At 45.3% G+C, this 16,463-nt stretch overlaps 1 protein-coding gene across 2 annotated transcripts in view; it reads right to left on the reverse strand.

Moving 5' to 3' along the window:
• Positions 1 to 2,842: 2,842 nt before the first annotated feature.
• Positions 2,843 to 16,463, reverse strand: part of BIN2 (bridging integrator 2) — a 33,617-nt gene continuing 19,996 nt past the window's right edge. Inside the window, exons 6-13 of one of the 2 annotated variants that reach the window (XM_038577702.1) lie at positions 15,249 to 15,356; positions 14,622 to 14,707; positions 13,404 to 13,479; positions 12,465 to 12,547; positions 8,968 to 9,682; positions 6,738 to 6,818; positions 5,136 to 5,210; positions 2,843 to 3,801 (exon numbers count right to left, since the gene is read on the reverse strand). In XM_038577702.1, coding sequence (XP_038433630.1) covers positions 3,772 to 3,801; positions 5,136 to 5,210; positions 6,738 to 6,818; positions 8,968 to 9,682; positions 12,465 to 12,547; positions 13,404 to 13,479; positions 14,622 to 14,707; positions 15,249 to 15,356 — 1,254 coding nt within the window. In that variant the 3' untranslated portion in view covers positions 2,843 to 3,771. Of the gene's footprint in view, positions 3,802 to 5,135; positions 5,211 to 6,737; positions 6,819 to 8,967; positions 9,686 to 12,464; positions 12,548 to 13,403; positions 13,480 to 14,621; positions 14,708 to 15,248; positions 15,357 to 16,463 lie in introns of both variants that reach the window. The other variant, XM_038577701.1, reaches the window with a different exon arrangement.

Genomic DNA, 16,463 nt, shown 5'->3' on the forward strand with positions numbered 1-16,463 from the left:
AGGAAAGTTAAGAAATAGGTCAGCCTGGCCTGCTCCCACATAAAAGACTATCCAAGAGAAAAGGAGGTTCAAATCCTTAGGGTTAGATTCCAAAGGTGGATAATTGCTTGCATGTACTGAGAAGCTCATCATGAATCACAGGAAAGGTTGAGATTTCTTGTTATCTGGCTAATCTCCCCCATTGCATATTCCGTTATATACTGAAGATTGTCTTGACCAGACCGCAGACTCTGGAGGCCATCCAGCCCAGGCACTCTACTGAAATGCCATGTTGCCTTCACAATTTGATAATCACTCACAAGTGATTTGAGTGATTCCTCTTTATTTTTTTTTTTAAGATTTATTTATTCATTATAGACAGAGAGAGGCAGAGACACAGGCAGAGGGAGAAGCAGGCTCCATGCCGGGAGCCCAATGTGGGATTCGATCCCAGGTCTCCAGGATCACACCCCGGGCCAAAGGCAGGCGCCAAACTGCTGAGCCCCCAGGGATCCCCGTGATTCCTCTTTAAATGTAACCTTTAAGGGACCCCTGGGTGGCTCAGCAGTTTGGCGCCTGCCTTTGGCTCAGGACATGAGCCCAGGGTCCTGAGATCGAGTCCTGCATCAGGTTCCCCACAGGGAGCCTGCTTCTCCCTCTGCCTGTGTCTCTGCCTCTCTGTGTGTCTCTCATGAATAAATAAAATCTTAAAAAAAATTAACCTTAAAATGTTTGTTGATACATGATTTTACCCCTGTATGTACATACCATTCATTTAAAAAGTGTAAACATGCAAAAAACAAGATCCAATGTGTATTTGCTCAGCACCTAATTTAGCATAAAATCGCAATGCCGTAATCTGAGTGTGTTCTGTTCTTTGGTGTATCCTATATATCCTGGCTGTGTCATGTTTCCAGTGTTCTCTAGATATCTCACCAGCCTGTCAGTTTTGTCCTTCGAATTGCTGGAAGGCAGGGCCTGGGTGACGTTCTTGCAATTAATTTTATATAGAGATGCGTACAGATGATGAGTGGAGCCTTACCCACGGTGAACTAGTGGTGTGAACTAGTGGTGTTCTCCAAGGATTGAATGCTAAACTTCAGAAACTTTTATCAACAGACCTCAGGGGCCTCAGGGCAGGGAAGAAGAGATACTCATCTCTGCCCAATTTATCGGCTTCTAGCCCTTTCTTGTGTTGCTGCCAGGATGGCAGTTTTGTAAATCCTAGCCTTTCCCCGGGACAATTTTACCATTTTGTAAATCAGGGTAAACAACTTGGTACCTAGCCAGGACTATCTACCCTAAATAAGCAAAATTATGTGCCCAACATACTGGCTCCTTCCCCTGCCTTCCTGGAAGGTCCTGGAGGGCCATATGCAAATGAAGCGTCAATCTCACAATTTAGTAAATATCTCCACTTTTTTTTTTTAAAGATTTTATTTATTTATTCATGAGAGACACACGGAGAGAGAAGCAGAGACACAGGCAGAGGGAGAAGCAGGCTCCACGCAGGGAGCCTGATGTGGGACTCGATCCAGGGTCTCTAGGCTCATGCCCTGGGCCGAAGGCACTAAACTGCTGAGCCCCCCGGGCTGCCCAATATTTCCACGTCTGTGGTGCCTCTGTTGTAGCAATTATGTCCCATGCTTGTCTCCCCCCATCAGACTGTAAGTCCCTAGAAGACCTTGCTGGCACACTCATTTCCTAGGAGGGAAAGCCCTGGAGAGAAAAGGCTTGAATTGGATTTTGCTGGATGAACGAACGTGGGAGGGGCGATTCTAAGAAGGTCATGGAAGGCCTTGGACATCTAGGGGCCTGTACTCCTAGCATTTCCCCCACCCCACCAATACCCCTGGACTATCACTCCTGGCCATGATTCTGAGTGCCACGGGAATGGGATGCCTCATGGGAGAGGTATGAAAATATGGGCAGTAGGGCTTTTATGGGGGGCATGCCTATTTCTCTGTTTCAGCCATAGAAATCTTTTGAAGGTTTTAAAATAAGATTAGATTTTAGGAGAATAACTCCTGCATACAAACATTTATTTCCAGCTCCCTAACAGACACATCTACTGGAAAGTCCTGCAAGTTCTCAAGCTCCCTATATCCAATATTTGTACGGGACACCCAAAAAACTCTGTAGAAAGTGTATCATTTGATCAATTTTGACACAGGTATGTACTCATTAAACAATCACCATAACATTACAGAATATTTCCATCTCTCTACAAGTATCCTTGTGTTTCTTTGTAATCCGCCTTCCTCACCACCACACCCTCCCAGCACCACCACTGGTCGGTCATTGTAGAAACACTACGTGCCTCTCCATAAACCGAGCCAGCCACATCCTCCAGGGAATCTGGATCTGGAAAGGACACAGAAGCAGAAGGTGGTGGAAGCTGAGTCTTGCTTAGAGGCCAGTCCACACGTTCCTGCGACAGCCATCCGTGGGCTGGTTCCTGTCCTTTCCTGTTCTTTCGGTTCGATGAGCTGCCTCATGTCCTTCCAACATATTCTTTATTGCTTAATCATGGCAGTTTGTTGTTTGCAACCCAAGAACCCACTCGCATGATGCCCTTCCTCCTGTTACCATCTTGAGAATGGCACCACCAAAGCCTACTCTCTCCAGCCTCACCCAGAGCGCTTCCTTGCAACTTCAGTCAGGGCTCCGCTTCTAACCCATGGACTAACTCCTGCCCTTCTGCTCCCTGCTTGATAGTCGGTCTCCATAAAGTTCTTTTTTCCTCATCGTTACTTCTCTAGTACCTAGTTTGGTGCTCAGTGTGCAGTAGGTACTAATAAACGCTTGCTGAATGCTCAAGTGTGACGTCGTCCATAACCCCAGAAACAAAAGCAAAGATGGATGAGCATTTGCATGTGTGTGTTTATTGGGGTGGCAGGACTTCAAAGCAAGTTTTTAATGTTTTCACAGAAATAAATGATGGATTCTAAATTCCACACCATTTCCATCATATTATTATACTTTGTACCCTTTCCCTTCACATGGAATTCCATGTCTCCTTCCATCCTGCTCAGATACTTATTCACACCACACAGCAGATTGTAAACACTAGCTACAGCTCTAAAATGTAACCCCTCACCGGGGGAATTTGCTTATTAGCTGAAAGTGGGGGCAGGGGTCAGGCAGGAAAGCACCTCGGTGGAGGAAAGGAGCCTGTGGCCCCTGGCATCATTCCCACGGGGGCTGGGTGTCACGGATGGGACTAAAGCTTTCTGAACGTGGGGTAGAATCAGTAACATCCTAAGTGGAGAGTAGGGTTCTGGGCTGAAACAACTCGCTGTGTCTAAAAAAACCCCAAAAAACAAAAAAACCACCCCATCCATACACAGTCAGAATAACACTTTATTTAACAATCTGAAAATCTTCTTTTGGCTCTAAGTGACTGGTAAGTCAACGATTTGTTCACTGTCCCCTGAGTACGAGTGGTAGGTAATGTGTCTCTATGTGGATGTGTCTCTATCTACAGATGCTTATGCTTTTTACAGTCATTTTCGGCCCGCTTTACTTAATAATATATAAAGTCTTCTTATTCTAACAGTGCTATAAAGCCTGAATTAAATATTCCCGGAATCTAATAGTTTCTTCTTCCAAGCCTGCCACCCTCCCTCCCCCAAGTCGGCTCCTCAGCCTCCATTAATGCTAGATCTTTAGAGACCACCAGCATTCATATGGCTGGAGAATCTAAAACTGAATGCTAGATCTTAAGTCTCTCCGACCTATATACCCTCCAGCTGAGGGGCTTCTCTGGGGAGGGGTCTTGGCAGTTCCTCTTCAGAGGTAGTCAGTTTGAACTGCAGATACCTGGAAAGTAAAAGTGACTGGGTTAGATGCTGACCTGCCCTCCCACCAACCACTGGGGGAATGGGCTCATTTTGCTCCTGTGGAATTATATTTCTTTATTTTTATTTATCTATTTGAGAGAGAAAGAGAGAAAGCAGGAGCGGGGGGATGGGCAGAGGGAGAAGCAGGCTCCCCACTGAGCAGGGAGCTGGAGTAGGACCCTGGGATCATGACCTGAGCTGAGGGCAGACACCCAGGTGGCCCTCGAAGGATATTTCTTGTGAGGCACTGGCCGCTATTGAGAGGGGCAGCAAGAAACTGGTTGTTGGAATTACTGTCAAGACTTGTTGTGGACGTTGTTCATGGATGGTTTACCATCTCTTTAGGAGGATTCACAGGAGCAACTTCTTTTTCATCTTAGTAGCAGAAATTGTTGCCCTCTTAAGGAATGGGATTATGAATTGGGTGAACTGACCAGGTTTGTCTTTTCCTGGATGTCAGGAAGCATGGAACCAACTTTGTGATCCATCCTCAGTAATTTTATTTTATAGAACGCGTTTTTGTATTCACCTAATTCAGGGCTCTGTTCTATGTCACTGTTACTAATGTATTTCTGAGTATATTTTGTGTGTGTATTTACCTTTCTGTGCATCTTTTATATATCTTAACGCCAGTGGTTTTTTTTTTAAGAGAGAGAGAGTGCATGCAAGGAGGGGAAGGGAGGGGCACAGGGAGAGAGAGAGAGGATCTTAAGCACGCTTCATGCCCAGGGAGGAGCCCGACATGGGGCTGGATGTCATGACTCTGAGACCATGACCTGAGCCGAAATCAAGAGTCCAATGCTTAGCCAACTGAGCCATTCAGGCACCCCACTTAACTCCTTTTTGAAGTAAGTTCGGGGGGATCCCTGGGTGGCGCAGCGGTTTGGCGCCTGCCTTTGGCCCAGGGCGCGATCCTGGAGACCCAGGATCGAATCCCACATCGGGCTCCTGGTGCATGGAGCCTGCTTCTCCCTCTGCCTGTGTCTCTGCCTCTCTCTCTCTCTGTGACTATCATAAATAAATAAAAATTAAAAAAAAAATGAAGTAAGTTCGGATGAAAATATTTAGGAGGTAAGGCTATGGTGAGAGGTCAAGAGGTTCAAGGTCAAGAGGTCAAGGTTCAAGGAAATGGGGACAGAGACCACGAAGTCCCAGATTACTCTTGGTTCCCCTGGTTCCCACCTGCTTGACTTTGCCCTGAGGATGTTGCTCACTGCCGGGTTCCCCTTGTAGCCCATGCAGCCACACCTCTGTCCACCCGCATTGCCCAGTGTTACCACTCATCCCATTCTCTGTGTTATCTGGCCTCCTTACCTCTTCCTGAGGCTCGCTTGCCGTGACATTGCTGTCTTCTGGAACTGCAGAGACATGAAGCTGAAGATCTTGGCTCTACAAAAAGAAGAGTTCTCCCAGTGAGACTCAACCTCCCAGTCTCTCGGCTTAGAAGGGTCTTCTGTGCCTTACACTTTACGAGGGTCACAGACAACGCAAAGGGCAAACATACGGTGCTGGTTTACTATGGCCTGAGAGTATCAGGGAAGGCTTTCCCGTCATCCTCTGTCACACATCAAGAGACCAAGATTCAAAGGGTCAAATAACCTGCTGGGACAGGAAACCAGGTCTTTGGACTCCCATTGTTTCCATGATCAGATACTGTATGATCTGTGTGACATGCATCTGTATATAAATCTATGTGGGAGTCCGTGAAGGTATAAATATAGGTGTTAAAACCACTACCTACCACTTTTAGACTAACCCTCCTCTAGAACGCACTACAGCTCTCACACTGGGATGGTCCTAAGCTATAACGGTTAGGAAAGGCAAATGGTATGATGGTTTCTTGGGGAAAAATTCTGGGTCCTGAGATGGGAACCCAAGATGTGGAAAGCCCTGTCTAGGAACTGTTAAGCCATGGGAAGCCTCTGGTACTCTAAGGCTTAGAATGAATTTATTTTTTAATTGAAATTTAATGCACACACTATAAAATTCACTCTCTCAAGAACCAGAACCAACTGCTAACAGTAGGAAACAGCCATTTGAAATTCTGTTTCTCCTTTAAGTTCCTCCTTATTCCTTCTTCCAGTTCTAGGCTATGAACGGCCCCCAAAGGTAATACCGCCTCCCACAAAGTTACAATCCTTTCAGAGAACCTCCATTATCTCTCAGGTGGTTCAAATGCTGAGCAAGTACAGATTTTCTCAGTTTTCTTTTTATTTACTGGTTTTTATATGTGATAATGTCCATAATTCTGCTTGGGGGGAAACTATGACTTATAACGCATCTGTGAGGGAAGTGAACAGATCTTGCAGGACATAATAGGGTCTCAAAAGATTGATGACATTGAGAGGCTAGGATCGAAGATGCTCTAGCTGCTTAATTCCATAGGAAAAATACGTCTCCTTTAGCTGATGACCAAGCAATTCCAAAGGAGAGGCTGGGGCTAAGGAAACACTGTAAATCTCAAAAATAATGAGGTGGCTTCAGGGGGGAGGAGGTTGCGTCCTGTATCTCTTTCCCAAGGAGGACAGTGTTACTAGCCTGTTCCTCAAAAATAGACAATATCTTGGCCCCTAGAATCTCTCCTTCAGTAAGATTATACCCAAGAGGCAAACAGGTTTTATCCACCAGAGCCAGACGAAAGGCCACTCTTTGGCTGACCCTATACTAAAATCATATAAAGTATTACAAAGTCAAATTTAAGTTAATTTTGAATTTTCCATACTGTTGAATTGTGCTTTTTAGTGCAGAAAAGTGAAAAGTGGCTACCCTGTTTACCCACACCCCCTGCATATTTCTCCCAGCTGGGAGAGCTTCCTCATCCCAGAAGCTGACAGAGGGAAGATGCTTTATGTCTGGCTCTGTACCTCATGTGACTCAAGATTGACAGGGTACTAGTGTTGACTTAGATGTCAGTACCTCAGGGGAGTCCACGGAGATGAGCTTATTGGTCTCTTCCTTGTCCTCGATCTTCTTTGTTGTGTCAGACTCTGAAAAATCCTGTGGACCAAAGTGGACAATGTAGGAGAGAGCACCACACCTTCACACCCTGAATGCCACCCTGGGCCCTTTGTCTGTGTTGGCTGTGGTACCCCGGTACCCGCATGGTACCCATGTCCAGGTAACAGGAGGCTCTCGAGGCAGCCTGGTCAGCCTTTGGTGAGGCATCGGCGGTCACAGGGTGCTGTGAACTGAGGGGCATCAGAAGTCTCAGACTCCCAGATATCTACATGGCTCATGCCCCGGGCTCCTTCACTGCCCAAATAACCCCTCTGACCACTCTGTTTAAAACTACAATTTTGCCTTCACTCCCTGTACCTTCCCCTATTTAATTTTTTCTCTTCTCTTCCCCTACTTATCTTTTATCTCTTATAATTTATCTCTTATCATCACTAAATTGTCATTTTACTTATTTATGGTTTCTTTTCTATCTCCCTTATTCCTCCCAACCCTCACCCACTAGAATATAAGATGCAGGAAGGCAGAGAATTTTGTTGTGTTCATTGTAATATCCCACCTCCTAGAAAAGTGCCCGGCACATAGCAGGGGCTCAGTAATTATGGAATGAGTGAATCAATCAGTCAGTTAATCAATCTTGGTGCCATCTAGTTAGATGTTTCACCATAATCTTCTCTATAATGATCTGACAGGGGATCATATATTCTTAGCTTTTTTTTTTTTTTAAATACATTTTTTATTTTTTTATTCATAGAGATGCAGAGAGAGAGAGAGAGAGGCAGAGACACAGGCAGAGGGAGAAGCAGGCTCCATGTAGAGAGCCTGATGTGGGACTCGATCCAGGGTCTCCAGATCACGCCCGGGGCTTCAGGCGGTGCTAAACCGCTGCGCCACCGGGGCTGCCCATATCCTTAGCTTTTAACAGCAAGGAAGGAGGGCTATTTCTCAAGGTGGCCTATGCTATTTTTGTTTTTGGAAGTCCCTGTGTCCCCTTTTCCCTAGATTTAAAATTGGTTTTCTTTTTTTTTAACTTTTTAAAAAAAGATTTTTTAAAAAAAATATTTATTTATTTATTTATGATAGACATAGAGAGAGAGAGAGAGAGGCAGAGACACAGGAGGAAGGAGAAGCAGGCTCCATGCCGGGAGCCCGATGTGGGACTCGATCCCGGGACTCCAGGATCGCGCCCTGGGCCAAAGGCGGCGCTAAACCGCTGAGCCACCCAGGGATCCCTAAAAAAAGATTTTATTTATTCATGAGAGATACACACACACAGGGGGAGAGAGAGAGAGAGAGAGAGAGAGAGAGAGAAGCAGAGACACAGGCGGGGGGAGAAGCAGGCTCCATTCAGGGAGCCCGATGTGGGACTTGATCCCGGGTCTCCAGGATCAGGCCCTGGGCCAAAGGTGGCACTAAACCACTGAGCCACCTGCGCTGCCCTAAAATTGTTTTTTTATATCATTTTTTAACAGTTAACTGCTGAAAGTTCCTTTTATATTGATCCAAAATGTACTTGAAAAAAAAAATCTTTACATAGTTCTGCTTTCATGAATGTAAATAAGTCAAACCTCTCTCCTATATAAGTCTTTCCATGTAATTTGACTAGAATATGCCCTGATTTCCAGATCCTTCACGGAACTGGCTGCTCTCCACGGGATCTCTGTCTATTATAACACAATCCTTTTCTCATCATTTCCTCACCTTCCATCCCTTTTGCTTTACTTTCCCCTGTGAGTTCCTTCTTCTATACCTCTCTCATTGAAGAAGTTGTACCTTAGAAATTTGCAGATGCCATTTTGCTTACCATAGTCACAAGTGTGACAAACTCCTTCCCATCCCCCACTAAAAAAAGTAAAGTTTTTTTAAGTTCGGGATGCCAGTTATAGATTCTTCATGTCGGAACTCCCAGAACTTGGAGCAAAGGAAAGAAATTAGCAAGAATCTGCTCACAATAATAATATTAGAGAAAAGCCCTTTGCAGAAGTCAACTACCCTAAGAGTACAGGTCACTGGATTAGTTGCTATGAATATGTGAAACAATCCCCATAACCAAAAAAGGTGTCCAAGAATATCCTTGAAACGGCCATCTACTGACATAAGATCTTATCAGTTGGGGCAAGCTGACTATAGGAAAGATGATCTCCATGAAGGTTATTAAAGGGACTAAAGACTCAACCAGATCCAATCTCACCTCAGATATCTTCGAGGTAGGGGAAGTACAAAGTTCTTCTGGATTCAGACTGTTGATGTTTTCCTTTTCTCTGGCCTCGGGAGTTCTTACTGGCTTCTCTGGTGGCTGTGGGTCCAGTGAAGCATCTAAGGAGGTCCTGGGACTGGTAGGTGAACCCTGCTCAGAGGCTAGAGGGCTGGAGGGTATGTTCCCTGAGGAGTGCCTGGGGCTGGGAGTGGCTCTGGGTGGAGGGGGCCTATTCGGAGGTGCTGAGGTCCTCTGGATGGAGGCTCTCTTCTTTGGTTGTTCAGATCCTTCACTTGAGGTGCGGGTTCGGAGGACTACCTCTGGGAGAGACGAGGGCTGCTCTGAAGGGACAAGGGCCCTGCCTGGTGATGGAGCTGGGGAGCAAGGGAGAACTTCCTCCTGGGACTTGCTGCCCTCAACGGTGGCAGAGGGCTGGGCCTGCTTGGGGCCATTGCAAGCTGGCAGAGGCTCTTCCTCCTCAGAGGAGCTGACTTCAGACTCTTCTCCCTCAATTTCCTTGTCTTTTAAGGGCTCTTGAATCTCAGATTCGTCTTCTCCCTGGGCCGGATCAGATGCCAGCTCTTCTTCACTTGCTGATGAGGAATCCCTCTCACTCTTCAGAGAAAGCGCAGAGGGACTGGTAGGTGAGGTCAGGGGGCTGGGGGCTTCAGATGTGCGAACTGGGGAAGAGATGACTAAAGAGCGCCTGCTGCTGGTGAAACAGAAAGAGCATTCAAGATTCAGAAGGGCTAAAAACTAGAAGCAACCCCAACACACCCCCAAATAAATAAAGATGCACGCACATAGCAATAAAATGGAACAAAGCAATGGAAGATATGAGAAGGGTTGTATATACTTTGCAATAATGCTTCTATTATAAAGCGAAAAAGAGGCTATACAATTTTATCCATATCACGATCTCAGTTACATAAAAATATACAAAGAAAACAAGACTGGAAAGAAACACTGCAAAACACTGATAAAATAGTTTCTCTACAGGACACATTCTACGGGTGATATACAGCTGATCCTTGAGGAATCTCTATTTGCAAATTCACCTACTCTCTAAAATTTATTTGCGACTCCAAAATTAATACTCATGATGCTTCTGCAGCCAGCCATGGACATATGCGAGCTTTGAAAAATGAGTGCCCAACGAGCATTTTACAAGAAGAGTCTAACAAGGCAATCATCTGCCTTGGTTCAGCTCTCGCACTGCAAATGTGTCCTTTTGGCCATGTTTTTCACATCGTTGTGCTTTTTGTTTGTGATTTTGCTGTTTAAAATGGCCTCCAAGTATAGCACTAAAGTGCTTCGAGCTATAACACTGTGATGTGCCCAACAGAGAAAAAACACATGTTAGAGAAGCTTTACTCAGGCATGAGTTGTGGTGCTGTTGGCTAGGAGCTCAATATGAAGGAGTCAACAACGTGTATTACTTCTTTATTTAGAGGGAGGGAGAGCAAGGGCAAGTTGGGGGAGAAGCAGAGGGAGATGGAGAATCTCAAGCAGATTCCACGCTGAGCTCAGAGCCCAATGTGGGGTTTGATCCCACAACCCTGAGATCATGACCTGAGCCGAAACCAAGAGAGTCGGATGCTTAACTGACTGAGCCACAGGTGTGCCAGCAATGTGTATTAAATAAAGTGTCTTCAAACAGAAACACACACGGGACTGGGCAATGGAAACGCTGGGAGCTGGAGCTCACAGGAACCTAACTCTGGGTTTCCCTTAGCAACAATGGTTCAGTATTCACTAATTCGGTGCTCACCGTGACTCTACTGAACACCACTGAGCCACACAGGCGTCCCAAGTGATCACATTCTTAAGGACCACTGAATTGCGTATGTTTAACCAGCATAAAGAAAGTATGAACAATACACACACACACACACACACACACACAGAAAGTAAGCCCTATAGGTTAAGAACATATTTGCAGAGAGTATCATTAAAGCATTACTATCCGAAATACACACAAAAAAATACCTCCTATAGATTAAATTTTTAAAACAAGGTAAGCGGGTTCCCCAGGTGCCTCAGCGGTTGAGCACCTGCCTGCAGCCCAGGGCCTGATCCTGGAGTCCCGGGATCGAGTCCCACATCGGGCTCCCTGCACGGAGCCTGCTTCTCTCTCTGCCTGTGTCTTTGCCTCTCTCTATCTCTGTGTCTCTCATGGATAAATAAATAAATAAAATAAAATAAAATAAAAAAGGGTAAGCAATCTAAATGAAAAATGTGAAAACAATGATAAATAGGCAAGTCACAGAAAGGAACATTAAATGGCCAATAACATGAAAAGTTGTGCCAGCTAACTAGCCACCGTGGAGATATGAATTAAAATTGCAAAAAATTCCATTTCACACTCATTAGTTTGGAAAAATTAGTAAGTCTGATAATGTTACAGGTAGCAAAAATATGCAGCAATGGGGGCTTTTGTTTACTGCTGGTGGGTTATAAGTTAGAATGGTCACTTTGGAGAGCCCTTTGAAAATGACAATGCCTGGTAAGGCTGAAGAGGCCCAAATGCACAGACTATGACTCAGCAGCTCCACTCCCAATATACACCCTAAGGAAATTCCTGGTAATGCTCACAGCAGAAATGTTAAATGTGTCCATTGCAGCTTATTTGTAATAGCAAGAAACTGGAAAACAACCCAAATGTCTATGAGCAGGAGGACAGATAAATAAATTGTGGACTAGCCAAACAACAGCATCCAGAACAGTTATAGAAAGGGAAGACCAGAGCTAGCAACATTAGCAGCTGGATAAATGAACCTCACAAACAATACGAAGAGAACGAAAGGTGTTCCAAAAGTACACATACAGTGTAATTCCATTTTATAAAGTTTAAAAACATGCAAAACCACCTTTTCTGTGTGTGCGTACATGTGTGTAAGTAGAGTAAAAAGAAAAGTGTGGGAATAATAAATACTAAATTTAAGACCGTGGTTGCCTTGGGCGAGGGGCAGGATGAGTTGGGGCGGCGGGGGGACACTGGGCACTTCAATGATACGTATAGTAGCTGATTTCTTAAATTTGGTGGTAGCTATATGGCTATTATGTTATTCTTTTTATTATATTATTCTTTATACCTTTTGTGATGCCTGAAATATTTCATACACAGAAAAAAGAGGGGCGCCTGGGGGGCTCAGATGGTTGGGCATCTGCCTTTGGCTTGGGTCATGATCTCCAGGTCCTGGGATGGAGCCAAACAGGGCAGGCGGGCTCCCAACACAGCGAGGAGCCTGCTTCTCCCTCTCCCTCTGCTTCTCCCCCTGCTTGTGCTCTCTGACTCTCTCTTAAATGAATAAAAATAAAATCTTTAAAAAAATAAAGAAAAAATAATTCATATGGAAGCATAATACAAATAACAAACAGTACCAAGCACGGCAAACACAAAGGGAGGGCCAGGATTGGGGATGGAAATGAGAGTGTTGCGTATGCTCACAGGACAAGCCAAGTAGCAAAGAGTCTCAGGAGTTGCTCACCTTGATACTCCCTTCACCACAAAGACTTTGTTGGAATGTTGCTTCTCCAGTTTGCTCATCACCTCATAGAGGCTGTGGTTCAGCTAGAGCCAGTGAGAGAGACGGGTTACTGGCCAGTGGGAACCTGAGACTGGAATATCCCTTCTCTTTTCCCTTTCAGACGGTTTCCAAAAGAAAACCTCCCCACCTTTCACTGTAAAGCTCCTTCCCATCCATCTCTTTGTCCAGGGTCCCGTCCTGCCACCCCTTCTTCCTGGACTGTCTGTGTCATAGGTTTTGCCTCTTCCAACATAAGATAAGGCTCTCTCAAGGCTGGGTCCTTGAGGTTTGAGGTCGGATTTGAGGTTCTAGCTTCTCTCAGGTAATCCAGAGAATAAAAACTCACTGTAATATTAAGGAGGCAAACCATAACTTAGCTACCGCAGATGTGGAGAGGAGTATGTGAGTGTGTGCATGAATTTAATTAATGTAACAGCAGAGTCTTGGAATCCCAGGACCAGAAAAGGCCCCATGAGGTTGTGTTCTGTGGCTGCCAGTCACTGAGTAGGATTGGCCTTCTCTACTCACGCCCAACTACCTGGGAAACGGACCTGTGCTTAAACACTGCCCTCTTTGTTCCCCAGAGACAAAAGATAAAGATTTCACAGCTTGGTTCCCCATTTCAGCTATTCCTTCCCACAGGCCTAACCTCCTTTATTCATCTGAAGCTCAAGTATGGATGCCATTATCCAGTTGTTAATGGAGGACTCTCTGATGTGTATACACGTGCTTTACCACAGTTCCAGGTGGTCAGTGAAGTGCTATTGTTTTCATCATGAGAGAAAAGTAAAAACTTGTGGTGCTAACATCAGTACTTAATGAGATGATGTAAATTTGGGCTACTTTCATAGTTCCTAGAAAAGCCCACCTCGGTGACTACACGGGCCAGAGGTTTCTCACCTTGCTCATCTCCCTGTAGAAGACATCCCTCAAGTTGGAAATGTTTTGGAAGATGGTCACGTAACAGCCAATACGACTATCAGGCGGCAAAACAAAACAAAACAAAACAAAATAATGACAAAACCCCCACAACACCTACAGGTAAGGGTTGGTAACGGCAATCTTTGAAATACAAGGTAGGAGCTTAAGCCAACACCAGCCAACACCAAGATTCCTCAGAGAAGAGCACCCCGTACCCTAGACTCAGAATGTTCTGGAATCTGATTCTTCAGAGCCAGGCCCGTAGCACACTTGACTCTCAGAGGGGTGGGAAAGTCAGAGGAGATACTTATCAGCCCAGTCTGAGACCTGCAGTTGCATGAAGACCTCTTGTTCAGGTTCTTTAGGTATTAAAGTAGATATGAATGAAAATACTCTGAAGAATTTTTAAAGTGCGGTATAAATATAAGCCCACACAATGATAATTATTATAATAAATAATTATTCTTTCTCATTACGCAATACTTGGACTTCTCCGAAGCTGCATGCACATTAGTGGAATTCTACTATAAATAAATTGGGGAAGTTTACGTTTAAAGAAACTGTATTAAACTTCAATGCTATCTAAATAAAGAGTCACATAATTAGTGTTTTAGAATACACGGAGTTATTCAAAAGGCTGCGTCACACATAGACTAATATTAAGCGGCAATATAAAATACTGACTACAGCCGCACTACAGCGTATCTTGTACAATGAAAATAGGACACAAACAGAATTTCTACTCAGGTGCCTCTAAACACCTTTACCTCCTGTGAAGCAAAGACGTCATTAATAGAAACAATCATCCCACGGTTTATCTTCTATGTCAATCTGGATGTTCACGAACCAAGCTTGTTTAAAACAATACACACTTACGCACGAAACCAGATATTCCCGGTTCCCATGAGGACGGAAATTTACTTGCCAAGAGCCCTCCTATCCCAGAAACATCTTGCCTTTAGACCGGAAAAGCTGGCAGGGCGAGCCTGGCTATCTGTGTGTTACAGATGAAGGACCCAGGGTCTGGGGTGATAAGACAGTTTGCTTAGTGTCGCCCAGCAAGTCAGTAGCCGGGCTGAGGCGACCTCCAACTCCTGGAACAGAGCACTTCTCGAGAGGGGACATTCGTGGGTTGCCAGGGAACCTGGGCCTCCACTGGCCCAGGAGGCCAGGCCTTTCCTGACTGTCAATCATTACCTATGATAAAGAACAGGCAGTTCCTCTAGCAGTTCCTGGTTCAGGTCTTCAAAGACGCTCTGGGCTTTGTTGAACTCTTCCTCTGCCTAGGGGGTAAAGGTGACAGGAGTTCCCCTCAATCCCGGGTCTAAGGCGGGAACCAGCCTCCTTGAGTCTCTCCCTGCATTTTTCAGGGACTGGGCTGACTTGGAGTCATGCCCCCCTTCCCCACACCCATGCCCTCCCAAGCCTTGGGTCTCTAATTGTAGAGCATCCGTGTCAGGGGAAGCAGGATTTCCTTCAGGACACTGGATGCTGAATTTATCTTTTCCTAAACCCAATAAAATGTTATTTTATTTTATTTTATTTTATTTATTTTAAAGATTTTATTTATTTATTCATGAGAGACACAGAGGCAGAGACACAGGCAGAGGGAGAAGCAGGCTCCATGCAGGAAGCCCGACGTGGGACTCGATCCCGGGTCTCCAGGATCAGGCCCTGGGCTGAAGGCTGCGCTAAACTGCTAAGCAACCCGGGCTGCCTGAATTTATCTTTTCCTAAACCCAGCCTGGCCCAGCCACCTGCCACCATTATGGGTGAGGGAGGGCAGGAAGGTTTCGCCAGGCTTTTTTTTTTTTTTTTTTTTACCTTGGCAGTCTTGGCCTCATCTTTCTTCTTGGCATTCTGCACCGCCTCCAGGTGGTGTCGGGCACTGTCATAGTCCACAAGTTTCCGGCCCCGCTTGGCAATCCTTTCCTAAGCCAGAGTCAGGAGAGAGGCCCTTGATACTCATTTCAGTGGCCAGGATGCAGGCAAACATAGAGGCACAATTCCTTGGTCCTGTTACCAAATTTCACTTTCTAACAGCTTTGTGCCCAAGGGATTTCCCTTACTATTTGGAAAGAATAGGGATTCTGGTGGGAGGCAGGAGGCAGAGTAAAGGGAAATCCTCCAGAGCACATGGAAGCCTGCACTAAATGTTGATTTCTCCTATAAGCCCACTAAAAACTGGTTCAGCCTCCGGGAGAAATGGCCCTGGGAATCCAGCTGAATTCAAAGTCAGGAGTTTGGGGTCTTATTACCAACGCTGCCACTTAATTAGTCTTGTGACGGAGGGCAAGGCACATCTCTTCTGGAACTTCAGCAGCCTCACCTGCCCTACAGGGTTACTTCAAAGATCAAACGCTGACTACAAAGTGCTTTGAGAACTCTAAAGCATAATAAAAATAGTAAATTATTGTGTGCACCGGAGAGAGCATCTACGCAGTCTCATCCAAACTACAAAACCAGTCATAGATTTTGCAAGAATCTTATCTGGATTATCTGGTCCAACTTCCTGTGTAATACCTGGGGCTTCTCTGTAATAATCAAAATAAGTAGTTCACCTTCTGCTTGAAATTGAACTTCAACTCCCAACCTCACAGTATATTTCAGTTTTTGGAAGCTCTATGAGAAACTTAAGTCAGGATCCCTCTAATTTCTCCCTATTAATCGACCAGCAGCGTGGTGCCTGACGGAGTAGATGGGTTATATAAATCTGAGCTGAATGAATCAATGAATTGCTTTCTGTTTTCTGAAACAGTTTAGAATAGGCTGCATCCCTCTTTCACCTAATAGACCTCCAAGTGTTGGACGAGAATTATTATGACTCCTCAGTTTCTTCTTCTCTACAGTAAACATATCGGCTATTTTTTTTTTTCACCACTAAAGGGGATGCCCTGACCTGGACCTAATTCATAACCAGTTCAGGGACGCCTGGGTGGCTAGGCGGTTAAGCGTCTGCCTTGGGCTCAGGTCGTGACCCCAGGGTCCTGGGATTGAGTTCCGCATTGGGTTCCCCCCCGCAGGGAGCCTGCTTCTCCC

The sequence above is a fragment of the Canis lupus genome, chromosome 27, assembly GCF_011100685.1.
Source record: "Canis lupus familiaris isolate Mischka breed German Shepherd chromosome 27, alternate assembly UU_Cfam_GSD_1.0, whole genome shotgun sequence".
In the NCBI taxonomy this organism is placed as follows: Eukaryota; Metazoa; Chordata; class Mammalia; order Carnivora; family Canidae; genus Canis; species Canis lupus.